General features: G+C 53.4%; 3 protein-coding genes and 1 long non-coding RNA gene across 4 annotated transcripts in view; 3 read left to right on the forward strand and 1 right to left on the reverse strand.

Moving 5' to 3' along the window:
- The window catches only part of FIGNL2 (fidgetin like 2), a 29,250-nt gene extending 15,604 nt beyond the window's left edge, over nucleotides 1–13,646 (forward strand). Inside the window, exon 2 of the mRNA XM_079937622.1 lies at nucleotides 7,191–13,646. Within this exon, the coding sequence (XP_079793748.1) occupies nucleotides 7,202–9,172 (1,971 nt within the window). The 5' untranslated portion in view covers nucleotides 7,191–7,201 and the 3' untranslated portion in view covers nucleotides 9,173–13,646. The remainder of the gene's footprint in view (nucleotides 1–7,190) is intronic.
- A 506-nt stretch (nucleotides 13,647–14,152) lies between these two features.
- On the forward strand, nucleotides 14,153–16,880 carry TMDD1 (transmembrane and death domain 1). The gene has a single exon (XM_079935960.1). It carries the CDS (start codon nucleotides 14,177–14,179, stop codon nucleotides 15,092–15,094), a length of 918 nt encoding a protein of 305 aa, XP_079792086.1. The 5' UTR covers nucleotides 14,153–14,176; the 3' UTR covers nucleotides 15,095–16,880.
- Nucleotides 16,881–18,517: 1,637 nt separating this feature from the next.
- The window catches only part of SCN8A (sodium voltage-gated channel alpha subunit 8), a 174,531-nt gene continuing 166,233 nt past the window's right edge, over nucleotides 18,518–26,815 (reverse strand). The window contains exons 26-27 of the mRNA XM_079937623.1: nucleotides 25,810–26,080; nucleotides 18,518–22,550 (exon numbers count right to left, since the gene is read on the reverse strand). Coding sequence (XP_079793749.1) covers nucleotides 21,403–22,550; nucleotides 25,810–26,080 — 1,419 coding nt within the window. The 3' untranslated portion in view covers nucleotides 18,518–21,402. The remainder of the gene's footprint in view (nucleotides 22,551–25,809; nucleotides 26,081–26,815) is intronic.
- Nucleotides 22,545–25,665, forward strand: LOC307194488. The gene is made up of 3 exons (XR_013830565.1): nucleotides 22,545–23,355; nucleotides 23,665–23,846; nucleotides 23,960–25,665. It is a non-coding gene; the product is annotated as an uncharacterized lncRNA (long non-coding RNA).

A 26,815-nucleotide genomic window follows, 5' to 3' on the forward strand; every position in this document is an offset into this window, starting at 1 on the left:
TCATCTTCCCTGTGAGACGGTAGAGTTGCAAGGAAGGGCTGGGTCCGGTTTTGCCCCTGTGACAGCTGTTGCTCAGTGGCTGGCACTCTGAAGGTATATGAAAGTGTTTGCTGGCTGGACGGAAACAAGACTGTGAACCTGAAGAAATTGGGCTGCCGCCCTTGTGGCGCAGAGTTTTGTAGCTGCCTCTCTGGCCTCTTCTGGTTCATCCCCTAAACACTTACTGAGCCCGACCCATGCTAGGCCCTGTGTCTAGGGCGGGGTGCTGGGGGTCCAGCTGCGCTGGGGGGACAGCTTCCTAGATGGTGGGTGCAAGGCCTGAGGCAGGTGACCTGTCCTGTCCTCCAGAGGCTCCCGGGTGCCCTCCCTCTCCTCCCCTCTTGCAGTAACTGGGGGTTGGCACGAGGGGGCAGGGCCCAGTGGATGGGGGAACTGTCCCCTTCAAGCTCTGCCAGGCAGCCAGAGACCCCCGGGGCATCAGTTGTGAGCGAGAGACAAAAAGCCTGGGACAAAAGGCCTGTGGGAGCCGTGGTGAATAGATTAATGAGATTTCCATACGAGGCCCAACAATGGGATTCTCCACTCCAGCCCCTTTGTCCCAGGCTGAGATAATAGAGCCCGAGGAGCTGGCCCGGGAGGGTGACATCGGCCCTTCTCCACCCAGGACTGGAGACACCACACAGCTGCCCCTCCTTCCTGCCCCGCCCCCAGCCCTGTGGGTCAGGGAATTCTGAACCAGAGAACTTCTGTGAGATGGGGAGGGCATGTTAGGGGCCCCCTTACGGAGTCGGAGAGGGGTGTTGACACTGCATGGTTGGGGTCCCTTCCCACCTCAGCCTGTATAAAACTCATTTAAAGGGTTCCTAGTGAGAGCAAGTTTGCTGTCCATCATCAACAGCATCTCATTTGACGCTGAAGAAAGTGAGGCTTGGAGAGGTTAGTGTCTTGCCCGTGGTCACGTAGGGACAGCTCAGGGCGTCTGCTGCCTCTTGATGTCAGAATGAGGGTGGAGGCGTGTGTGAGGGAGAAACACTCCTCCTGTGTGTCCCCCTTCCTCTCACACTGCTTCACTTCCAACACCAGAACTGTGGGTTTTCCACACACCAGCCAGTTCTGGGACACCAGCTGGGTGTCCTCCATATTTAACTCAATCCTGACACAATCTACTGGAGGTAGCGGCAGCTCCCACGGGTTAAGGGCCCAGTCCTACAAGACTGCCCCCTTCAGATGCCAGTCACGAGTCTGGGCTGTTATCTGTGCTTCTGACCAGTGTGGGGTGTAAATCAGAGGTTCCCACGACCCCCTCCTGCAGTTCGATTAATTTGCTAGAGTTGCTCATGGAGCTCAAGAAACCAGTTTACTTACTAGATTACTGGTTTATTATGAAAGGATTTAAGTCAGTAACAGCGGGATGGAAGAGACGCATAAGGCAGGTATATGGGAAGATGCATGGCGCTTCCTTGCCCTTTCCCAGCAGCCACCCTCCCAGAACCTCCACGTGTTCACCAGCCCAGAAGCTCTCCCAACCCCGTCCTCTGGGGTTTGTGTGGAGGCCTCTTACACAGCCAACAGCGATTAGGCCGTTGGCCACTGGCGATGGAGCTCAATCTCCAGCGCCTCTCCTTTCCCTGGAAGGTGGGGTGGGGGGCGCTGAAAGTTCCAACCCTCTAATCATGGCTGCTTCCCCTTGCAAGCAGGCTTCATCTTTAGGTTTCCTAGGAGCTTTCCCAAAATCACCTCATTAACATAAACTCAGGTGTGGTTGAAAGGGACATGTTAGGAATCACAGGAGACCAATTTCGTCTTTATTGCTCTGAAGCTATTTCAGGAACTCGGACAAGAGAGCAAATATTATAATGAAAGATGCTCCCGTCACTCTTATGCTTAGGAAATTCCAAGGGTCTGGGGAGCTGTGAGTCAGGAACAGAGGATGAAGACTAAATATTGGGCTGGCCAAAAAGTTCGTTCGGGCCCACCCGTATATATTTCTTATCGTAAATCACACTATCACAGCCTGTGTCAGACCTGATGCACGGAGTGTCCTGGGCCTGGTCCACGGGGATCGGAGAGGCCCACGAGGACTGAAATCAGTGCATTGAGTGCCTTGGCCATTTGTAAAGGCCCAATCACTTCCCTCTTTGATCCTGGAAGACTTCCTACAAGTGAGGGGAGGGTTTCATAGAATTCTTTCCTCCCCCTCCATCCAGCAATTCTTTGTTACTATTTATTGACCACCTATGAGTTTGAAGGACTGCACTGTGTGTGTGGAGTCAAATGGAGTTCCAGCCTCCAAGGGTCTGCAGAGAAAGAGTTGCTTCAGGAGCCTGACCTCCTTTGCTCCCCAAAGGGTGCAGTTTCAAAAAGTGGCGTTTTCTCCACAGAGTCCCAGCCACCCCCAGCGAAGCCCACACACCCAAATAAGGAACTGTCTGCCCAGCCTAGGGGTGTGAGTGTTTATCAGATGGCAAGGTTGCGGGTGAAAGGGACAGCTCTACTCGGGCTGTCTTGCAGTGAGAGGGCACATATTCTTCTGCGTGTGGGGCACAGTTAACTTGGGATCCCCCAGGGGGAGATGCTTCCAACTGCAGGTTTGAAGGGTGAGCATACAGCACTTGAAGCATAGCCACATTCCCGGGCAAACACCGAAACACGTTTCCTCAGGGCCAAGGAAACAGCCTTGGTGGAGGCTGTGTCATGGCCTCAGGCTCTTCTCTTGCTGTGAGTACCAAGGGCTAGACCAGGGAGATAGTGCAGCCAAGAGGTCAGGGCCTGGGCCCTGCAGTTAGACTGCTGGGGTCTGAATCCTGCTCCCCTGGGTGACAGCTGTGTGACCTTAGGGATGTATTAACCTCTCTGTACCTCAGTCTCTTCATCTGCCAAATGGGGATGATGACAGTAGTATTTCTCATTGGGCTGTTGTGAGGGCTACACAAGACAGTGCATAAAGCACGGAGAAGGGGCTGGCTCTGCCCCCAGTGGGGACAGAGAGGAAATGGCATAAGGACCAGTCTGTCATATCAGAGCTGGAACATTCTTCACATTCCCCCAACCCCAAGGGGAAGTGACTTGTTCGGATTCACTCAGCAAGGTTGGGCCACTGCTCAGGTTCCTAATTGTACCATTTATCCTTCTACTTTATATCCGACGCTGGACTGTGTACTTATGTTATCTTTTTAAATCCTCGTGGCCATTCTGCAAGGCATATGTCATGCCCTTTAACAGGTGGAGAAATTGAGCTTCAGTGAGGTTAGGCAGCGTGCTCAGGCTCACATCGTAAGTGTTTGAACCTGGATTCAAACCCAGGTCTCTCTGATTCAAAACCCATACCTTCCCCCAGTCCCCCAGGCCTTCCGTCATGTGTAGCTCAGCTGATGCAGGGACTGCAGTGTGCCCTATGAACCTGGGAAGGAGGTGGGGCCCCTCTCCAGGGGAGATCCCTCCAGCTCCTGACTAGCAGGCCCCACCTCCCCGTGGGAGAGGAGAGGGCTGTAACTGGCCTGAGGGGGAGGGCAGGGACACAGCATGCTCTACCCTGCTATCACTGCAGGCAGAGTGATGCTTGAGGGAAGAATGAAGGAGAAGGGCAAGAGAGATGGGCTGGTAGTTAGTAGGGGACTTAGGGTAAAGGAAGTCTTTTTGAAAATGGGAAAGAATTAAGCTTGCTGTAGGGATGAAGCCAGGCCATGGTAGTGGGGAAGAATAGTTCATTCATGGGGCAAGGTCCCAGCCTGGGCCAGATGGGGTCATGGGTTGAGGTGGAGGGACCCTCAGGCCGCCTGGCCTGCAAAATGGATGCAGATGGAGATAAAGGTGAAAATAGAAGGCCAGAGGTGAGGGAGACGTGCCCCTGGCGAAAACGGAAGAGAACAGCCTGGAGCGGAAGGCCAGTATCTGAGGGGACTGAGGGTAGAGACAATCTCAAAGTGTGTGGGATGAGCTGTGGTGGACAAGGGCCCCTTTGGGCAGGGGCTAGGAGAGCCTGCAAGGGGCTAGGCCCGGAGCAGTTGAGACAGACGGGTGTGGAGCTGGGAGGACAGGCTTGGAGGGCCAGAGGTAGTGGGTTCCCGGAGTCCACAATGGCTGAGGTGGAGTGGTTCGATGCGGACCAGGGCCCGAGTGCTGGCTTGGTCTGGAGAGAGGGGACCTGAGTGAAGACTGCTGCAGGCCAGGGCAGGAGCCGGCTGAGGGGCAGGGAGGATACTGCAGGACAGCCACAAGGAGGGGCAGCGGATCTGGCAGTGGGCGAGGGAGATGTGTGTGAACAAGTCCACACCCAGAGCCTTCCTTGCTGTGTCTATGTGTGTCCTTCTGGGAGGGGCCACCCTTTTCCCCCAGCATGCCCAGTTTAATAAGTTCAGGGAAAGTGCTCTCATCACATTCAAATCTCTTTTCCCTATATTAAGGAGCCAAAGCTCCCTATCTATATTCACAGATAATAGTGAATTTAAAAAAAAAAAACAGGTTTGGGGGGCTAGGTCATAACACAATTTTTGCATTTGTATGACTCTGATGTTACCACATATGACCCTGCAAGCAGAACCACTTGGGATTTCTGATATCCCAGGACATTACCCGTTTGACAACAGGTAAAGCCTCTGTTCTTCGGAGACCCCTCCGTAGGAGCTGCATATCTGCATCCCTCAGACCTCACCCTCAGTTCTGCTGTCTCTGCTCTGCTCTCTTGCCATTGGTGGCCAGGACCACCTCTCGGATGGAGGTGAAACAAATCTAAGAACTCCTCTATTAAAGATTTAGTATCCGTGGCTCATGCCTTCCCTAGGGCAGCGGGGATGAGAGTAAATAGTTTTATTTTCAAAGACTGTCCTCACCCAGTGACATCAGGTTACAGCCATAAGAGGTGATACAGTCAGGCTGCTGCAAGTAAGGGCAACTGTGGAGAGCCTGAGAAGCGGTCTGATTACTTTCAGCCTCTTCTTCTACCACTCCCCCCACATATACCCACTTGCAAGGCTCCAGGGACCCAACAGTTCTTGGTGCTCCCTCTAGGCTTACAGCGTATAGGTTATGTAGGCCGTGCACTGCACAGGAGCCCTACTTCTAAAGGGGCACAGTTCACATCATAGACGTGGTAGATTTGTAGACTTATTATGACGATTTTCCAGAAGGTGGCAGTAAGGCATCTTGAAGGAGGGAAGAGGGCATATGAACTATTCCAGCCCTGGCTTTCTCAACGCACTGTGCCCTGCATCTTTGAAGGGGCTGGAACCCTCTAGCCGGTCTGGTCAGTTTTGGTCTCTCACCCTTGAAGGTCCAGCAAAGATACTCCTCCCTGGTGAGGCCTTCTCAACCAGGCATGGCACATCCCCCCAAGCCCTAGAGCTCTGAGCACACACCTCTCTTTTCCCACCTCATAAAGGATGTTGTCTGTCTCCTCCACCTGGTTGAACCATCATATTCACCTTTCAACCTGCCCCCATGCCCAGCACAGCTCTTAGTATGTGCTCAATAAAAAAATTTTTTTTTAAATTTTATTTATTTATTTATGGCTGCACTGGGTCTTCGTTGCTGCGCACAGGCTTTCTCTAGTTACGGCGAGTGGGGGCTACTCTTCATTGTAGTGCGCGGGCTTCTCATTGCGGGGGCTTCTCTTGTTGCGGAGCATGGCCTCTAGGGCACACGGGCTCCAGTAGTTGTGGCATGCAGGCTCAGTAGTTGTGGCGTGCAGGCTTAGTTTCTCCGTGGCATGTGGGATCTTCCCGGACCAGGGCTCGAACCTGTGTCCCCTGCATTGGCAGGCAGATTCTTAACCACTGTGCCACCAGGGAAGTCCCTCGATAAAATTTTGTTGAAGAAAGAATATTGAACCTGTAAGGTTAACTTGTCTTATCAAAAGCTTAGGTTTGAATAATCATCATCAGCAAAAATCTTCTCTGGCATGTCACGGGCCCATTTAGTCTTTGAGATGTTATCCTCGGATCAGGCCACCCAGTTGGAACCATATGCCTGGCGAGTGCTGTTCCCCAGGCCTTGGATCCCTTTTACCAGTGTGGCCCACGCCTGGACTGGTGCTGAGGGACAGTGGACAAAACGGCCGTGTTAACACTTCTGCCGTGTTTACAGCACGGCCACTGAAGATGCCACTTTTATTACATCTCACAGGTCGGCTTCCTGAGGTCCATGAAAAAAAGTTCCATGATCTCAATGCCAGGAACATTTTTGCTTCTTTTGAGTATGACAGTGTTTTTTTTTTTTTTTTTTCACTTTGCAAGATGAGTTATTTGGTTCCTGGGAAGCTCCGAGACAAATTTGTGACCCACTTTCTATTATGTGCACTAACTTCGCACTGCTGTGAACTAACTTTGTCCCGTCTTCTCTAGAAGACATATATGTCTTTTCTAAACAAACTTTTTGTACTGTGGTGTAACGTTCTGTGAACAAGGCCGGTGTCAGCACCTGCTCTTTGCACGCAGTCGTCATGGGCAGAATTGGGTCTGGAACCCAGGTGCTCTAACTTCATCAGGTAGAGACTAAAAGAAACCAAGTAGAAAGGAAGTGAATGCTTCTGGGTCAGCCTCTGGGGTTTCCCAGTGCCGATATGGTGCTGCCACTGACACGGGTATCCCTCACTTCAGGCCCAAAGGGAGCCCCTGGAGCCTCAGGGAAGGCTAAGGTGAACAGAGCACTTAGGACTATCAGACTGCTGGGCCACCGCTAGGCCAGGGGCCTTTACACAACCCCAGTGCCTCTGTAGTGCCCAGCACATGGTGGGTGTGCAGCAAATATCTGTTACTGAATGAGCCCCACCTGGGTTTGACTATTCCCAGGGCTGGGGGTGGGGGAAGGGGGGACTACCCATTGCCTGACCCTTCACTACAACAGGTCTAAAAGTAAGGACCATGTGTCCTAGAGGGCAGGGCTAGAGGGGCCAGGACAAAACAATAGTCGTTACCTAGAAGGTGAAGTTAGGGCCAAACATGTCATTTTCAGATCCATCTTGGATCTGCGGAAAGTATTTTCAGATAACTTAATTGTGGGACATGAGGGGCAAGTCAAATATGGTGTTTTTGGTGCCAGAAGACGGCCTAGGGAGGGTGGAACGGTGTGGGTGGATGCAGGAAAACCAGCCTGTCCCAAGCTAAGGTTTAAGAAAGTCGGCCTGTGGCTGGCAGTCGACGGGCTCTCAGAGGCTCTGCAGGGTCTCACTAGACTCTTCTCTCTCTTGCCTGAAGCTCTGTCGAAGATGCACTGGACACCGGAACACGCCCAGCCCCTCAACCAGTGGCCAGAGCAGCACCTGGACGTCTCCTCCACCACCCCGTCGCCGGCCCACAAGTTGGAGTTGCCCCCCGGGGGTCGCCAGCGCTGCCACTATGCTTGGGCACACGACGACATCTCTGCCCTCACTGCCTCCAACCTCCTCAAGCGCTACGCAGAGAAGTACTCGGGGGTCCTGGACTCGCCTTACGAGCGCCCCACCCTGGGCGGCTACGGCGACGCCGCCTTCCTCAACGGCGCCAAGGGGGACCCCGAGCCCTGGCCGGGGCCGGAGACCCCCTACCCCTTGGCCTCGCTCCACGAGGGCCTCCCGGGAACCAAGTCGGGCGCTGGGGGCGGCTCCGGGGGCCTCGGGGGTTCCCCGGTTTTAGCCGGTAACCTACCTGAACCCCTCTACGCCGGCAACGCGTGCGGGGGCCCGTCGGCAGCGCCCGAGTACGCGGCGGGCTACGGCGGGGGGTACCTGGCGCCCGGTTACTGTACGCAGACCGGCGCCGCGCTGCCCCCGCCTCCCCCGGCCGCGCTCCTGCAGCCCCCGCCCCCGCCGGGCTATGGCCCCTCTGGGCCTCTGTACAACTACCCAGCGGGAGGCTACGCCGCGCAGCCGGGCTACGGGACCCTCCCGCCGCCGCCCGCCCCGCCCCCGGCCCCCTACCTAACCTCGGGCTTGGCGGCGCCCACGCCCCTGCCCACACCCGCCCCGTCCCGCCCACCGCCCTCCTCCTACGGCTTTCAGGGGGCCTCGGAGGCCGGAGTGTCGCTGAAGCGCAAGGCGGCCGACGAAGGCGCCGAGGGCCGCTACCGCAAGTACGCCTTCGAGCCCGCCAAGGCCCCGGCGGCCGACGGCGCCTCCTACCCCGCCGCGGACAACGGCGAGTGTCGGGGCAACGGGTTCCGGGCGAAGCCGCCGGGAGCGGCGGAGGAGGCATCAGGCAAGTACGGTGGCGGCGTTCCCCTCAAGGTCCTGGGCTCCCCCGTCTACGGCCCGCAACTCGAGCCCTTTGAGAAGTTTCCGGAGCGATCCCCGGCGCCGGCTCCCCGCGGGGGCTTCGCGGTGCCGTCCGGGGAGCCTCCCAAAGGTGTGGACCCGGGGGCCCTGGAGCTGGTGACCAGCAAGATGGTGGACTGCGGGCCGCCGGTGCAGTGGGCGGACGTAGCGGGCCAGGGCGCGCTCAAGGCGGCGCTGGAGGAGGAGCTGGTGTGGCCCCTGCTGAGGCCGCCCGCCTACCCCGGCAGCCCGCGCCCGCCGCGGACCGTGCTGCTCTTTGGGCCGCGGGGCGCCGGCAAAGCGCTGCTGGGCCGCTGCCTCGCCACGCAGCTGGGCGCCACGCTGTTGCGCCTGCGCGGAGCCACGCTGGCCGCGCCGGGCTCCGCCGAGGGCACGCGCCTCCTCCAGGCCGCCTTCGCGGCTGCGCGCTGCCGCCCGCCCGCGGTGCTCCTTATCAGCGAGCTGGACGCGCTGCTGTCAGCTCGGGAGGACGGCACGAGCGCCGCGGGCGCGCTGCAGGCGCCGCTCCTGGCCTGTCTGGACGGCGGCTGCGGCGCGGGAGCCGACGGCGTGCTGGTCGTGGGCACCACCTCGCGGCCCGCGGCCCTGGACGAGGCGACTCGCCGGCGCTTCGCTCTCCGCTTCTACGTGACGCTGCCCGACGGCCCGGCCCGCGGGCAGATCCTGCAGCGGGCGCTGGCCCAGCAGGGCTGCGCGCTGAGCGAGCGGGAGCTGGCGGCCCTGGTGCAGGGCACCCAGGGCTTCTCCGGGGGCGAGTTGGGGCAGCTGTGCCAGCAGGCGGCGGCCGGGGCGGGCCTCCCGGGGCTGCAGCGCCCCCTCTCCTACAAGGACTTAGAGGCGGCGCTGGCCAAGGTGGGCCCTAGGGCCTCGCCCAAGGAGCTGGACTCGTTCGTGGAGTGGGACAAAATGTACGGCTTCGGACACTGAAGGCGCTCCGTGAGGCCGCGGGAGCCGCCGCCCCCCTCCCCGGCCCTCTGTTCGCGGAGTGAGGGATATGGGGTGGGGGAGAGAAGGGGGCTGCCGGTGGATGTTTTTGTTTCGTGGGAAGGAAAATGCTTCTGCTAGGCAGATAGATGCCGTATGCGCTGTGTACTCAGGTTTTTCCTATTTATTGTGGACGGGAAGCTCGCCATCTCTGCCCCGCGGACGGCCGGCCCGGGGCCGAAGGAACTCCTGCTCTCTCGCCACAATCCTTTTGTCTTCTTGCTTTCTGAATGGCTCCCTCCCCCTCCTCCACTTCCCCCTTTCTCTGCGTTCGCGTAGTTTTCTTTCCCCGTCGCTTTGTCACTGACCATACCTCCCCCCCGCCCCCGGCCCCCCGGCGCTGGCCCTGTTTCTCTTTTGCTCCTCCCTCCCCTGTCTCTCCATCTATCACCCTCTGTGCTTCTGTCTCCATCCCTTGCTCTCCAGCCTCTCTTGTCTCTTGGTCCCTCTCTCTGCCTTCTGTCCCTCACATTCAAAGTCTGCAGTGTCCCTTTCAGGAGATCTGGAGGTTTAGGGGCTGAAGAGGAGGGGTAGGGAGTCCCCTCCCACCCCGTATCCATCACCCAGCTGAAACCTTGGGTCTGTGGGAGTCAAGCAAAAAAAAAAAAAAAAAAAAAAAGAACCACCCAAAGAAGGGTTTTTTGTTGTTATTTGTTTTTGAGGGGGGAAACCCCAGAAATGTAGCTTGTTTAATATTTTAGGCCTCTTATTTTTGTAAGATGTGTAGAATTTGCTGTTTTTCTTTTTCTTTTGACAACTCAGGAAGAAACTGACCTCAGAAAGAATGTTAGATTTTGGCTGCTCTCCTGTGTGTGTCCCCACCTACCCCTTCACTCCCAGGGAAGCAGGTTCTCCCAGAAGACTCAGAAAGTGAGACCTTTCTGAGTGGGGAAGGGGAGAGGAAGACCCAGAGGCCACACTTAAACCCCTGTGCTTCTTGGGACAGAAGCAGAATGTATTGCTAGGGCTTCCTGCTCAGGCCCAAGGTTGTAGGTAGGGGTGAGGGGGGGTGGGTTGTGGAATTTGGGAGGAGGCAGGTCTTGTTCCCTTCCTGCTGGGCCCACCCCTCAGCTTAGTGGGGTGTTTTCTGTGGAGGGTTAGTTATCCAGAGTTGGGATGCCCTTGTCTACTGCCTGCCCCAGACCCAGAAAGTAGGCTGAGAGGGTCCAAATGGGAAGATGATCCAGGCAGAAAGTCCCCAGAGAGGCCATCCCACCTGGCCCTTGTCTAGGCAGGGGTCTCCTGTAACTCACGCTAAGGAGATTTCCTTGGGAGGGAAGATAGTCTGGCCACAAGTGGTTGTGCACAAAACTGACTACAGACTCCGCCTCCCGGGCCTGCTGGGAGGCCCTGAGGAGGGGCGCATGAGCATCCTTTACAGGAGAAGGTTCTGTGGGGACTTGTACCTCCCCCATTCTCGTAGGGTCCTAGGTCTAGAGCTCCAGGGGCTATGAGAGGGTGAAAGAGATGGGCAGGCTGTGTTCCCCTGAATAAACATTGGGGGTTTATTCTCAGTCCCACCCAGACTTTCCCCCGGAAGCCCAGGCTCGGGCACGCTTCCTCGTGAGAACCATATTCTTCTTCCCACCAGCTCTCCTTTGATGGGGCTTTGGCAGTTCGCCCCTCCCCCTCAGGGAGCCCATTTCACAGCTCTGACCTTTGGTCCAAAGGTGGGGGGGACAAGCTGTCACCCCAACTCTTTCTCCCACCCTAGCCGCCTTTCCTGTTCCTTGCCACCCTTACAGCTCCTGCAGTCTCTGTACCACCTCCCACTACTAGCTGGAAGGAAGTCCGTGGGGGACATTTCAGGTGCCAAGGTGCTAAGGGCCTGTGCTGGCTTAGGAGTGCTAAAAGGAAAGCTGCTCTGTTTTCCCCCCTTTCCCCCCTTGGTCCCTGGCCTTCCACTCCTTGGAGCTGGCTGATTGCAGGGCTTTGGTGCCTCAGAAGCAGTGGGTGCAGGGTCTTGGCTCTGAAAGGCCCTTGCGGGGAGCAGGGAGTGAGCAGGTCCTCTCAGGTGTGTATATGTGTATGGGGGGGGTGGAGGGCATTGGGGAGGTGGGGTTGGGATCCCAGCCTTCCCTTCAAGAGGTAGGCAGCTCTGGGGGTTGGGGGAAGAGCTCACTGACCAGGACCCAGGGCCCCCACTGCCTCCTCTCCTGGCCTTGGGGAGCTTTGCACAAGGAGACAGCCTCCAGTCTATAGCACCTACCTCATGGGCACTGAGGCGGGTGGGGAAGGGCAGGTCCAGCTCTGGCAGTGTTTGGGGGGGCATACCAAAGAATCCAGGGGCAGGGATGGGGGGAGGGCAAGCTGGCCCTCTCCTTCCTCTGCCCAGATTGGGGTTGGGGTCCTCTCCTCCAGCTGTAACCATTTCTACCTCATTTTGATGCGTGTTGTACATGGACGTATTTATCTCCTGTTTGACGATGCTCTGCAGTTTGGTCTGTCTACCTCAGAAAAGACTGTATTTTAAAAGAAAGTATTACACAGTATTAAAACGATGATACGTGGTTTCCAGAGGATTTCTTGGGGGCAGCAGGATGTGGGGAGCCCTCTGGGGAATGCTTGGGCTTCCAGGTCTGCTGGAGCCATGGGTGTGGCTCTGTGGGTGTTTCTTTTCCTTCAGCAAAACATGACTGTGGGACTCCTGTTAACTCACTGGCACGGCAAGGGCCCGCCATGTGCTGGGCAGTGAGGCCACCAGATGAAAAGCCTGCAATTCTGAGCTCTTAGAGGCTCAGAATTGGGGCTGACTTATATCCCCAGAGCTCTGAATCCTGAGGGATAAAGAAGGGCTCATATGTTTGTTGAATGAGTGAATGAATGAATAGATGTATGCATGGAGGAAAGAGGGGCTGAAGAGGAAGTTTCACTCAGAACCTGGAGAGCAGCCCTTGCTGGCCAGAGCTAGGATCGTACTTGTATTCCATCCTTGGACGGAAGGAAAGTGGACAGAGGGCAGGGTGTGGACACAGTGTGTTCCAGTCTTTCAGGTCACATGGGATCCTTTGTCTGCCACCATCTGTCTGTCAGTCCCCAAACTCTGACAGCTCATCATAAACTGGGACACAGAAAACTAGGAAGGAACATCTTGCTGAAAAAGCTATATGGAGATGCCCATGAGAGGTTTTGACCCACAACTTCCTGAGGTCTTGAATGCGCTGAGCAAAATTACTGAAAATGCACCAGAGCGCAAGGGACGTAGGCCCCCTGGCGTCCTCGGGCTCAGCCTAAGGGCGTACCCAGGACTTGTAGGAGGCAAAGCAAGCCCAAGGCCAGACCCTGCAAAGCAGTTCCCCCTCCAAGAGAAACAGCTGGTGCACCTGGACATGGGGGCTCTAGGGCACTGCCCCAGGGCTCACCGACCCCAACCGTCTTGGCCCTTGGAGGTCCCGACACCCCCTCGCACTCTAGTTGGTTTATGACACACCTACTCTGTGCAGACACCACGTAGTACTGAGGATACAGAAATGGTTAAGCACAGCCATCATTCTGGAGAGCCCACAGTACAGAGTGGGAAAAGCTCAAGAAGGGATCATTTGAAAATACAACTGGATAAAGCTGCTTGAGGAGGGACCGTGTCAAAATTTTTATGTTCTCACATCTGGCACAGTATTTGGTACGCATAGAAGACACTGAGTATATGTTGACTAAATCCTCGAATTAGTTACTTTCCAGATAAGTGTCCCGATGGAGGATGCGTAGGCTATCTCAGGAATGCCCAGAAAAGATTCTGACTCGTGGTGGTAGTGGTAGTGATGGGTCAGAAAAACTTCCTGGACAGGATTGGGTGGGTACAGCCTGACAAAGCTATGGAGGCTGGAAACTGTACCATACCTGTGACTTGTTACAAGAGCATAAAGTGAGGGCAGGAGTGGGGAGAAGTGGGAGGAATCATGGAACTGCACCGCTGCACTAGGAGGACCTTCCATGCCCTGTGAGGAGCTGAGGCTCCACGATGAAGCCTGCGTGTGTGGGGCCGGGAGGGGGTTAGTGGCTGGTGGACAGGGACTGATGTGCAAGTTAAGAGTTTACCCACGGATTCAACAGATCTTTACTGAACACTATTATGCACTAGTTGCTATGGGGACAATAGATGGACCTTACACTCTAATGCCGGAGACAGACAGTAAACAGGCAGAGCGGCAGCGTGCTGTGGGAGTACATAGGAGGGGTGCCTAATGGAGAGACAGGCAAAAGGGTGTGTGGGGGCAGGGAGGGCGTCCCAGAAGGGACCTGTCAGCTGGGGAGTGACTGAGGCAGAGCAGAGTGCAGTCCAAGCTTGCTTGGGGAAAGGAAGCCAGTTCCGTCCCTGAGGGTGGGGGACTTGAGGAGGAGCTTACCTTATCTAAACGGAGGAGGAGGGTTTGGATGCACCCGTGGGAGGACGGGAAATGGTACAGTCTATACATGTTTTGTATTTAGCAGGTAATAAGAGAATGTGGGACTTGATTGCATGTCGGAAGTAAAGGAGAGCAAGGGGTCTAGGGCTTCTGGTGGAGTGTGAGGGGTGGTAAATGGGTTAGAAGAGATGTGGGAGACTTGCTAAGTTTGAGACATTAGTGGGACAGCCCGGAGGTCTCGGGCAGGCATTTCAGTTTAAGGGCCCGGGATCCTTGCCTCCTGGGGGACTGAGTCCCCCCCCCCCAATCCCTGGGTATTGGGAAACTCTCACTCCAATCCCCAGGTTTTGTGAGACCCTCCCCGCTTAATGCCTAGTTTCTGGATGTTAGCAGATCCTCCTCCGACAAGTTGCCTGTGTCGGAGGGCCCCCCTTCCCGTCCCTGGGTGTCCCCCTCCTCCCGCCCCCAGTCCCTGGATGTAGGAACCTCATCCCTGCCACCATCCGTGGGTGTTGGCGCCCCTCCCCCATCCGCGGGCATTCGAAGCTCCTCCCCCCACAATCCGTGGATTGTGGTCACCGTGGGCTGTGGTCACCGCCCGGCGATGGCTGCGCGGGCTCCGGCTGGGGCCCTGGCCCTGGCGCTCTGGGGCTGGGCGCTGGCTCCGGCGGGGGCCGTGGACGCCATGGGCCCTCACGCGGCCGTCCGCCTGGCAGAGCTGCTGACTCCGGAGGAGTGCGGCCACTTCCAGTCGCTCCTGAAGGCGCCGGAGCCGGACGTCGAGGCCGAGCTGGCCAGGCTTTCGGAGGACCGGCTGGCACGGCCCAAGCCGGTGCCCACGTCGGCGGCGGCGGGGTGGCGGCGGCGGCGCGAGGCGGCGGGGGAGCCGGCCGGCCGGGCGGCCGAGCCCGCGTACGTGTCCGACGGCTGCCGGGAGGGACTGGCGGCCTGGCTGGCTGCCGAGGCCCCGTCCTTGTCGTGGGACCGCGTGGCCCGGGCCCTGCGGCGCAGCGGCCGCCCGGACGTGGCCCGGGAGCTGGGCAAGAGCCTCCACCAGCAGGCGACGCTGCAGCTGCGCAAGTTCGGGCGGAGCTACCTACCCCCAGCCGGCGCCCCCGCTGCCCCCATCCCGGCCCCGGCCCTGCGCCCCCGCCGCTCCTCGGCCCGCGAGCCCAACTGGGACGAGCTGGAGCTGATCGTGGAGCGACTGCCCCAGGCTCCGTACGAGCGGAGCCCCACGGGCTGGGCCGGGCCGCTGGCGCTCGGCTTCCTCACCGGCCTCGGTGGGGCGCTGGGCGCCGGGGCGCTGCTCATCCTGCTCACGCCGTGGATCACGGGCGGCGATGGCGACGGGGCGCGGCCCCACAGCCTCTGGCCGCCTGCCCCTCCCCTGCTGCGGCCCTCCGGGGTGGCCGGCTGCGGGGAAGAGGAGCCACTATTGACTGCAGAGCCCCTCGCATCCCCGGGGGCCTGGGCTGCAGGTGGGCCAGATACCCCGTCGCCTCTGTGTCCCCGGCTGTGAAATGGGAGCACAATCCTGGTGGCGTGCTGCCTTTGACATATTATAAAAGTTACGAAATACGTAAAAGTGGGAGCGATCGGTTTGTTGGTTGGAAATGACTGGCGTAGCCAGAGGGGCAGCCAGTGGAAGAGGAGGGCTCGGGTGCCAGTCTACCGGGGAGGGCAGACCCTCCCAATTGCTGTCAGCTTTAGTTCCTTCTTTGTCTCGCACTTATTCTTCCACTAAGAGCTACCATTTATTGAGCACTAACTAACTGTGTGTCAGGCCCTAGGCTAAGCAGTTACATACATTATTTGATATAATCCTCAAAACCCAAGATTATAAGGTATTATCTCAATTACACTTAAGGAAACTGGCCACAACTAGTTAGTGGCATAGTCAGGCGTTTGCATCCAGAGCTGCCTGAGCCAAAAGTTTGAGCTCCAGAGGGAATGATCCGTGAGCAGTAAGGGAGCTGGAGAAACGGGATGGGGACTGGAACAAGGTGCAGAATTTCTGTTTATTCCGAGGCCCTGCTGGAGTGGGCTGGGGGCGGCACAGCTAGAGGTGTGCCCACTTCCAGGGCCTGCTGCCTCCAAGATGCTGCTCTCTCCAGTCAGGCAAGGCCTCCTGAAGCTCCACCTGGAGCCTCAAATTTTTCCCACCCACCTGAGTGTCTGGGGCACCGCCCGCCCATCAGAGGAGCTGAGCCTGGGCGAGCCCTCACACAGATCCTACTCAGACTGTGCCCCTGCCAGAGGAAGGGGAGAGGACAGCTGTGGGGTCCTGCTGGGTGGGAGTGCTCGACTCCCCCGCTACCCTGGGCTGAGGGGCTGCGGTGTGAGAGTAATGACAGAATGACAGGCCAGTCCAAGAAGAGAGTTGAAAACAAGATTGACGTAACCCTTTATTGCAAATTCTAAAGTAAAAAGATGTACAGTACAAAGTAAAATTGAAATTTCAGACTATAAACTTCCGATCCTCTTATACATTCTCATTTCTCAAGCATTTCTGCCATTTCCGCATAAACGGAACAGGGAACAAGTCGAGGGGGTGAGGGAAGGAGATACAGCAAGGGAACAAAATTAAGTATCTGGAATAATCACAAACCCCAGAAGCAAGTGAAAGGAAAGACATTTTCTCGACCTGCTGTCCTGGTGATGAGAAGCGGGGGTGGTTGGAGCAGTGCAGTTTAAAATGGCTCTCAGAATAGCAGCATTTATGGTACCAGTTCATCTTCCATAAGTCCAAATAATACTTTGCCCTTCCCTAGTGCCTTTGCCTCTGTATCTCAAAAACACTTTACAAAACATTTAGTTAAAGCCTCACAACACCCCTGTGAGGTAGGTCAGTATTATTATCCCCATTTTACAGATGGGGAAACTGAGGCACAGAGAGGTTAAGTGACTTGCCCAAGGCCACACAGCGAGTCAGTGGTCGAGCTGGGGATGGAACACAGGAGTTCTGTCCCTTTTCTGGAACCACTGGACCACGCTCCCCTTTACCTATATACATTCTTCACACACACACACACCACACGTGCACACCCGCCCACCCCACCCCACTTAGCCTCTATGTACAGCAAACAGCAGTGGGGGGCAGGGGTAGGGGTGCCTCAGGAGTGTTTTGACGGAGGAAATCTTGGTGCTCTTGGAAGGGGAATCCAAGAAAGCACAATGCTGAGCCACAGCACAGACTGTGCAAACCTCGGGACCCTCCCAACCCAGACTTCTTCTTCTCTCCTGACGTCCCCCTGGCTGGCTAGTTGCAGCCGATTCTTTAGGGGGTGGGGGTACCTGAAAATGAACGAAGCTTTTTGCAAAACTTTGGGCAACATCTGAGAAAATAAAGAGGCATCGTCACAGAAGATGCCCAAGACTCAAGTCACAAAGTCATAACCCATATGGCGATCTCACCTCCACAGCAGGCCTGGAGGCGGGGCGGGGGGGGGGGGGGGGATGGAGACTGACCTACCAGCCATCTCTCTCCAGAGTGGAGCTACTGGAGCGGACTAGAGTGGGCACTTCAGAACCCTCCTGAGTGTTCCTGGACTGGGAGACACGGCCTAGAGAGGGATGTCCCCAAAGCTGGGCAGGGTGAGGGAAGGGGAGGGCGCCCCCCTTCCCTGCCGAATGCGAATGAGAGCAGCCCTAGTCCGCTGGTTTGTCCCTGGGGCTGATGGAGGGCAAGGCCCAGCATTAGCTAGCAGAGGGGAGGCGCTGGGCATCGTGCTCGCCCGAGCTTTGGGGCGTTGGGATGGTTTTTTTCCTTAAGAAACGTGAAAAAGGCAGAAGGCAGGCCAGCCCAGCTGGGCTGGCTGACAGCCTCTCTGGGGGCTCTGCTGGGGGGACCGATGAGGAAGGGGTTTCATGGGCCTTGAAGCACTGGCCCAGTAGTGGGAGGAATGCCACATGCAATGGGTGACTGGGGATCTGGGTGGGGGGGGACGGACAGGACCTTGCTTTTCTCTCCAATCCCTACTTTTTAGCCAGAACTTTGCAGGAAACCCTCTGATTTCTCTCCCTTCCATTCCCCCTCCTTTCCCCAAATGTGCTGAAGTCCCAATTCCCAGACCCCTCCCAGGAATCAAAAATTGGGAGAGTCAAGCAACAAACGCACACCAAGACAGGCTTCCCTTGTACAGTAAAAAGGGTCATTTTTATTTTGTTTCCTTTTGGCTTATAGTAGTGATGTACTTTTTATCACGTCTCGTTTAGAGCAGTGCTGGCCTCCATGCGTTCACTAATACACTAGTCTTCACTATTGGTCTTTTACAAGCTTACATTGGTTGCGGCGAAAAAGAAAAGAACTCTGGGCACTGTCGTTCCAGGGGCTTTGACTGGGAGTTTCTGTTAATCTCTCCTCAGTCAACTTCTGATGCCAAGAGTGGCTCATTCGGAGAGGGATGGGAGCAGGTCCGCTGACTTGGGAAGTTTATCCTGCGCTCGCCCTCTGCTTTAAATTACGGAGTCTCCTCATCCTAAGCAACGTGGAGGTTAAGGAAAGAAGAGGGGAAAGTGTTTTTCACACACAAACCAGCAACCGTGTCAGCTGCTGCTCAGTGGCTTTGGCTCTGCGTTTTAAATTAACAGCATCACACGTCTTTTTGCTTTTTGTCCTTTTTTAAAGGTGGATTGTGGAGTATAAATACTGCACCAAGGACCTGGCTACAAAAAATAAATATTTATATTGTATTTATATATCTATATATATATATGTGCAGTGATACTGTGGCTGCCGCTGCTTTTTGATTGGCTTCGTTAATATTTGGCAAAGCGTTGCCACTGACCCACTCGGTGAAGACGTACAAGAACGTCATCACTGACTCTTTGAGTTCAATGCCTGTTAACTGCGGGTGTAAACTGCTGGTGATGGTGTCACTTACTACCAAAGAAGTGTGGAGCAGGGCGGGAGAGGGTGAGAGTGCGTGAGCGAGTGGGTGGGTAGAGGGGCGATGGGTGAGGGGAAAGAAGGTGGGAAAAGTTAAAAAAAAAAAAAAAAGTGAAACTTCAAATAGAGTGGAGGTGGCTTCTTCCCTATGAAGCTGGCCGATGGGTGTCAGATACCAAGGCCCGTGTGTGTCACTGAGGAGATAACCCGCTGGGTGGGGACCAGGGTCTGGGGGAGGAAAAGGGTCAGAGCTCAGAAAAATCTCATTAATATGCTCTAGTAGCTTAATGACATCACTAGCATGAGCACTTAGAGGACGGAGCGGGATCTTATAGTTCTGTTGCCCATCTCAAGACCTAAGAACAAGAACGATTATGAAGTTTAGCCAAATCTTGCATAGAAGTGGTTAGAATTTATTGCACATTGGAACAAAAATATATATATTTTTTGTTGTTTTGGAAAAGACCATTAGCAATAAAAAATTTTTTGTCTGTCTGTCTGGTTTGGGGATGTACATTGGCTGACAGCATCTAAGTTCTAAGAAGAAAGAAAAGTATAAAAAATAAAAATAAACATGACAATGGCATAAGCCAGAAGCCATTTCCTATTTAATAAGTTAATAATTTGTATTTACAAAAAGGCATGCCAATAAAATAAAATGATATATTACAGTATTTATAATTCTCTTAAAAAGAATAACCACACGTCAGCTTGTTTTGTGCTGTTTACGATGTAGCCTGTACACGTTACTATACATCCATCCTAGCAGTCAGCAGGGCCACCGAGAAAAACGCCTTCCCAGCCTGGTATCAGGCGTAGTACAGAAAGTACTACGGATGGTGCCGCAGAAGCAGGCTTATGAAAGCTGGACAGAGTTTCTAATGGTCCGACAAGATAGAAAGCTCTGCTTACTGACTTGCTGTGGTGTGTTCTACGCAAAACTAGTCAGGTGGACTGTGAAATGACATCCAAAGTGCTTCTACTGCAAGGCAGATTGGTGTGTCTGATTGTGGGTTTTCTCCCTCCATTCTATGGTTCAGGAAGAATTTATTTTGTTTGGTTTGCATGCTGAAGTCTCTCCTCACTCTTTGTATCGACTTCCTGACACATTCAACTGCAGCATCTTAGCTCTGAAATCGAGTCATCAGATGAGAAACCCCTGGACTAAAAACTGTCTTCCCTGAAGCGGGAGACAGACGGAAGCTATGACACTCCCCCGCAAAGCCACCCTCCAATGACAATGGGCAGGTCCCTAAGCAGATGGCAAAACTGGCCGAAAGAATGTGCTGGGGGAAGCTGGAACTTCTTAAGAATTCATATTAAGTCGCTTTCTCGTGAGAACCAATGCAGTAAAGAAACCAAGTGGGCTGGGTTCAGAGGCGGCCCCATCTCTACTGAGGTCCCACCAGTGACTATTCTAATAATAAATGAAAGAAAGCACAGCTGTAGCTCCAGTGCTGTGGCCCTCACCCACCTCTGTGGGTAAAGGAAGCCCTGCTTGGTGGAAAAATGTGACGGAGGCAAGAGGAACCGTGCAGTGTGTCAGCTTGTGACAACCCCTCTGTAGAAGAGAGGCCTGTTCAGAATATCTGAACCCCTCTCCACATGAACCCAAGCCCAGAGAAAGCCACAATGCAGAAGGACGTGATACTGATGAAGTGAGCACCCCTTTACCCCCAACGAAAGGTTGTTTTAAGTTCCCCCAAATGACCCTCTAGAGATACCATGCTACTTTGAATAGCACTTTTATCTCTACCCCCAAAAAAGTCAGTTCTCCAGTATGAAGGCTAAACAATCATCATAAATATTGCAAGATAGAAATGAAAAAAATTTTTTTGATTTTTGTTTTTAGCCCTAGGATTTGGTTTTACAGTGACGTTAATACAAGCCATTTGAGATCAAAATCTCCCCATGTATGGGACACGGAGAGCAGCATTAAATAGTTCATCTTTCAAAATGTGCAACAATGGCTGTATGTTAGAGATGTCTGTTAAACATATACACACAACGGATCCATCTGCTTGTTGGACTGGGTTTGTTTTTTGTTGGTGGTGGTAGTCAATTGGTTGGTTATGTTTCCCTACCCGGAAGGTGTACGAAAGACTTCTAAGAATTCAGAAAGAATTGCAGCGGGTATGGAACGCTTACCATTTTTTTCCTCCAAATACAGTGAACGGTGCAGGGCTGGGTCCTGTCCAAAGGCTGACCCAGTGCAGGGGACAGGATTAGTAGTGTCCTGTGGTGTATGGTTCTCATGCATGACTTCTGATCACGGCATGCCATCATGCAAATCATTTCTACGCATTGAACGAGCACATTGTTTGGAATTGGCCTGAGCAAGTCCTCCTCAGCCTGAAGAAACCTGATTGTTTTCCCCCACCCATCTCCAAACCACGTGAAGCCCATGTGGAGAAGATGCGGCTTATGTCAAAGAAACTGACAATTAAATGACATGGGCTAAATGTGAGTGTGTGTGTTTTTTTCTTTTTGCTGCTTAGCCTAACTAACGTAAGAATGCAAATAGAGTTTGCATGAACAAACAAACTTTTAAATTGATGCTTTCTGCTTCTGAGAATCAACAGAATGAAAAAATAAAATCCATTTGGCTGCAACGGAAATACACTGGTCCCGGCAGCCTCGCCTCTGTTTTTGTATCCTGTTAGTTTTGTCCTAAGTTGCATTGACTGATGTGGAACATGCAGTAACCACCTGCCCAAGCATTAGAAAAATCTGTGAGTCCAGGGAGCAGGGTCCTTTGCCCTTGGCAGGTCACTGCTCAAGATGCAACCGTGTTACATGGTAAGCAGACTACGTTTGGTATAGATCTTCGGGTTAAAGTGTCTCCACAGCTGTTCTGCATTGATAATATTCAGGAAGTTTGTAAACAATCTTTCACTTGCGAGTTTTAAATCTGTACAGTGTTTAGTTTTTGCTTCCCTCTAACACTTGGATTCTCTGACCTCTTTTTGTCTTCTGGCTCTTTCCCTTCTTCCTTCCTCTGCCCGTTGCTGTTTCTCCTTCTCGGGTTTAGTTACACTGTCATAGGATGGGAGGGAGGCTGTAGACGGGGTGCTCTCTTTCTTCTCCCGGTGGGCGCCTCCATTCTCCAGCTTATTGGAAGTTGTCTTTTTGCAAACGAAGCCCCGCCTTGCTAAATGTCCCCGGTAGGCGCGCTGCAGGACCACCGCTGACACCTCTTCCTGCTTGCGCCGCAGCGTGGTCGTGATTGGCTCGTAAGACATTTTGGAAGGATTGGATGCCACGAACCTCTCCTCCATCTGCTGCCGGAGGATGTCCAACTCTCCGCTATCTCCCAGGACCCGCTTGGTGAAGGCAAAAAGGATGTCCAAGCAGTGGATGCGATCCCCGCTGACCATTGGCAGATCCATGGCGATGAGCTCGATGGTGTTGGGCTTGGGCACCCGCAGAGGATGCTCCAAGGCGTCTGCAAAGTCTGCCAGCTTACTGTACTCGATGAACTGGGTGGCATCGGGGTCGAACTTCTCCCAGATCTCGTAGAAGGTCTCAAAGTCATCCTCACTCAGAGGGTCTGCACTTTCCTCCGTGGCTACGCTGAAGTTCTCCAAGATGATGGCAATGTACATGTTCACCACGATCAGGAAGGAGATGATGATGTAGCTCACAAAGAAGAAGATGCCCACCGAGGGGTTCCCGCAGTCTCCTTTAAAGCCACTCCCTGGGTGTTCCTTATCCAGACTGCAGTCGGGGGGGCGGTTTAGGATGGGCAGCAGCAGGCCATCCCAGCCGGCCGAGGTTGTGATCTGAAATAGGCAGATCATGCTGTTGCCAAACGTCTCAAAGTTGAACATGTCATCAATGCCAGCCTCGTGCTTTACATACGCAAAATTGGACATCCCAAAGATGGAGAAGATGAACATGACCAGGAAGAGCAGAAGGCCGATGTTGAACAGAGCAGGCAAGGACATCATTAAGGCAAAGAGCAGGGTACGAATCCCCTTGGCGCCTTTGATCAGACGCAAGATGCGCCCAATACGGGCCAGTCGGATGACTCGGAATAGGGTTGGGGAAACAAAGTATTTCTCAATTATGTCAGCCAGGAACATTCCTAAGAAGAGGAACAGAAGATGTGTTACTGAGCCCAGAGATGCCCTTTCTCTTTACGTATGTCGCCTGGCACTATGGAACCCTTAACTTCAAAGGACTTTATAGAATGAGTGCCTTGCTATTCAATCTGAACCCTCACAATAAAAAACTTTCTCAAAAGAAAATCGCATGTCTCAAACATATAGAGAAGCCGAGAAAACAAGAAAATGGACACCTAGGTACCTGACACCCAGATACAAAACTTCCTTCCACTCATCACCCCCAGAAGCGACCACTATCCTGCAGATGACATGTCTCACCCCAGTGTCTTCATAATTTTGCTATGTACGAACCCATAAATAATATATAGGTAGCAGCCTACTCTGTTTAAGGAATTATACCGTATCTCTCTTTCTAGATCTCTAACTTGCTTTTGAGACGTAACATTATGTTTGTGAGATTGATCTCTGGTGTTAAATTCGTTTTTTTTTTTTTCAGATTTGTCCGTGCATAACTTTCTGAGGTGTTACGGCTTCTTCTCCAAAATGCTATCAAATTACCACATCCACAAACAGTGAATGAGAAGTCCTGGCTCCGCCCCGTAACTTCACTACCCAATGGCTGTGAAGCCTTAGTCCGCTAATGCCGCTAATTCTCAGGGCATCTTCTTCCTGGCTCTGAAAAGATATTTTTGGTTCTCATTGCCCCATGTTCCTACCTTACCAAACTAGCCTACAAACTAAAGGGACCTCTCGGGAGTAGTTTTCAACTCAAGAGCTTCTAGATTTTTGTGTTTAAAGCCATCCATCAAAACCCAGTATCACCAGGTAAAAATGTCCAGACGTTAATAGGATATAAAAGTAGAGGGGGGGGGCTTCCCTGGTGGCACAGTGGTTGAGAGTCCACCTGCCGATGCAGGGGACGCGGGTTCGTGTCCCGGTCCGGGAGGATCCCGCATGCCGCGGAGCGGCTGGGCCCGTGAGCCATGGCCGCTGGGCCTGCGCGTCCGGAGCCTGTGCTCCGCAGCGGGAGAGGCCACAACAGTGAGAGGCCCGGGTACCGCAAAAAAAACAAAAACAAAAGTAGAGGGTGAAACACGCACATCAGAGGGCCTTTTTCTGTTTACATTCATCCAGGGGTCCACTTCCACCAGACCACTTGCCTTTAAAACTAAAGAGCGATAACGGGAGCCCAGTGAGGGGCCGCAGAAGGAAGAGGAGATGAAAAGGTTGGGAGACGACAGCTGAAGGCACGGCAGTGACACCACGTGCTCTTCCTTCAGGGTCTTCTCTTGCTGTCGAGGCCCCCACAAGACAGTGTGAGCACATCTTCATTTAAATAAAGAAATCTCTTCCAACCATAAGGATTCATAAATATTGGGGTAGTGAACTGCAGGTTTTAAGGTTTTAAGCTATGAATCTTAACTTTCAGCTTTCAAGAAAATCTCTGCCTCAGCCAGGACTCAAGATGATTTCTCAGCTCTCCTCTTTTTACTTCTCAATTAAGTCATAACCAGTGACCACAAGAAGTCAGGTAATGTACGTAATACTTGCATTCCGTACATGGTGGGCAACTAAGGCTTCAGAGAGGAGATGATGCCTCAGTAAGGTTCTGTAGGATGAATGTGTATTTGTGCCCAGAGACAAGGGGAGAGAGATGGGCAGACAGCAATCCAGGCAGTGGGATCAACATTTAAGGGGTCCTCCAGGAGGTTCCAGGGAGAGTTTTACCCAAACTCCTCTTAAATTAAAAAGATTTTTTTCTAGCTTTTGTTTCTGAACAGATTAATGACATTTAAAAAAATCCCAATTATCAGAAGAAACTCTTCTTCCTCCTTATTTTCAAGTACCATCTGAGAATAGGGGGCATGGTTTCGTCTGTGGGTTTTCCATCCCACTTAGTGATGGGTGGGCAGAAAAAGTTTAAGAAACGTGGACAAGGGTAGCATGGTCCAAAGTGTGTTTTGTGGGAGGTTAGGAGTGCGGAGCTGAGGCCGGGGGCTGGGCCTGCTCGCTTACCAGCTGCGCGTCTCAGTAACTGCTCTGCCTTTGTTCGTCATGGTACTCACAGGGCTGTTGTGAGGGTTACATGCATTAAAACATGTCAAGCACTTAGAATGGTGACCAGCACATAGTATGTTCCATTAAACTCTTAGAAACATTATTATTACTTGAAAACAGGGTGTTGTGATTGAGTAAAGGTGGGATGATGTATTAAACGGAATTCTTTACTCCAAGACTTTCAAGAGCCTCCTGTAGGCTAATGTGCCTTGTGACCCTCCAAAGGGAAATTCAATGTATTGTACAGTGTTGCCCAAAGTAATTTCATCATGGGATTCTTTTCTTGGGGAGAAATGTATGAGATCAGTCAACACATTTTTGGACACGCTGCTCTGGAGGACAGAACTAGAAAGTGGGAGCGCAGCTGCCTTCTCGTGGCCGTGGTCACCACCTTGCTAAACCAGCTCTGGAGCTGGTTCCCTGGGTCTCGGGCACTCTACCCCTGCTAGCGTAAGTCAGTCAAACCCACCTGGAACCAAGGTAGTGTTTCACCATTCGAGATGCCTTTTAGGAAGGCAAGGAAATTTGGGGGAGGGCGATCAATAGGACAGCATTTCCACTGCCTGCCAGGACATGAGCCCTTCCAGGCCCTTAGGCTGAAGCAAATGCCACACAGTCAGTCACTGTTAAAAACCAGCTTGAGTTCTGCCTCTGCCACCTCCTAACTGAGTGACCCTGAACATCTTCACAGCAAAGATAGTAACATACCTTGCTTCCTGGGCTGTCATAAGGATCAAATGAGACAACACAAGTGAAGAAACTCTCCAACTACTTGGCACCATAAAATCTTAGTAAATGAGCATTGCCATCAGCAGAAGTGCTGCCACCACCAGGACGTTCCTCATTAATGTCCAACTTAACAATCTCTTACCAGGCCTTTTTCCACTTTATACTGCTACTGTAGCCAGATTTTAAAATATATTTCTTTTACCTTACCTCTTAGAATGTAAACTCTTTGAAAGCAAGAACCAAATCTAATCTTTTCCCCCTCTTCAGCCACAAAATTTACAACCCGAGACTACTATGAAGACTCATAGAAACTTGCTGACCCGTATCAGGGATTTGGGGCGGGCCCACAAGTTGACTTGGGGGCCGCCCGCCCTGGGCGTCACCTGAGAGTAACCCGCCCACCCTTCAGCCCTGTGTCATTCGTTGCACTCCCCGGAATCCCATCCTCAGGGCCAGTCAGGTCCCTTTCCCGTCCTCGCCTGCCCCACTCACCCACAATGGAGAGGATGACCACCACGAAGTCGAAGATGTTCCAGCCAATGGTGAAGTAGTAGTGCCTCAAGGCAAACATTTTGAGCACACACTCACAGGTGAAGAAGATGACAAAGACCAGGTTAATCCAGTAGAGAATGTTCTCCATCTGCTTGCTCTGAGTATCTGTCTCCACCATCATTGTCACCATGTTAAGGCAGATGAGCATCATGATAACAATGTCAAAGGCTTGTTGAGTGACAAAATCAAAGACGATACCTTGGATTTTGTTCTGGGTGGGGAGGGAGGGAGGAAGACAGAAGAGGCTTCATGAAAACCTTCCCCAGCAGACTGTGGGAGCTGCCACCCTGTTTTCTTTGCTGGAATACCGGCCAGCTCTCTGCTGCTGCTCTATCAGGGTATCAGGAGCATGGCTAAAGACCAAGGTCAACATTCCCTCACCAAGAGTTTTCTAAAACTGCCACTCTTCTCTTTGTGGCTGTGCCATCACACGTTTCTGGGTGTCTTCCCACCTCTCCAGCTGCTCCTCCTTAGTCTCATTTGCTGGCCATTTCTTCTCTTAATCTCTTCTTCCTGCCTTGGAGAGCTCATCTACCATCTATTCCTACCGCTCACATATTATCTAGGTACTTCAGTTTCCCAAGTGTTTTCTTCTCCAGCCTGTATCTTTCCTCTGAACTCCTGGGTTGCTTGTTTGATATCGCTCCTGGATGACGCATAAGCATCTAAAAGCTCAGCAAGTCCAAAGCAAGTCCTCTGCCCCTCTCCCAACTCGCTCTTCTCTCACCGCAATTATTTATCCAGTCTCTAAGCCAGAAATCTGAGGGTCATTCCCGCTCACCCCTCTCCCTCATCCCCCATCGAATCCACTGCAGGTCCTGTGGAGTCTTCCTTGAATTCAGCCACTGCATTCCATTTCTGTGACCCTCCTCTAACTAAGCCACCAGCATCTTCCCTTTTGGACTTCTAGAAGGGTCTCCCGACTGGTCTTCCTGCTTCCTCTCTT

The sequence above is a fragment of the Stenella coeruleoalba genome (genome assembly GCF_951394435.1).
Source record: "Stenella coeruleoalba genome assembly, chromosome: 11".
Classification (NCBI taxonomy): domain Eukaryota; kingdom Metazoa; phylum Chordata; class Mammalia; order Artiodactyla; family Delphinidae; genus Stenella; species Stenella coeruleoalba.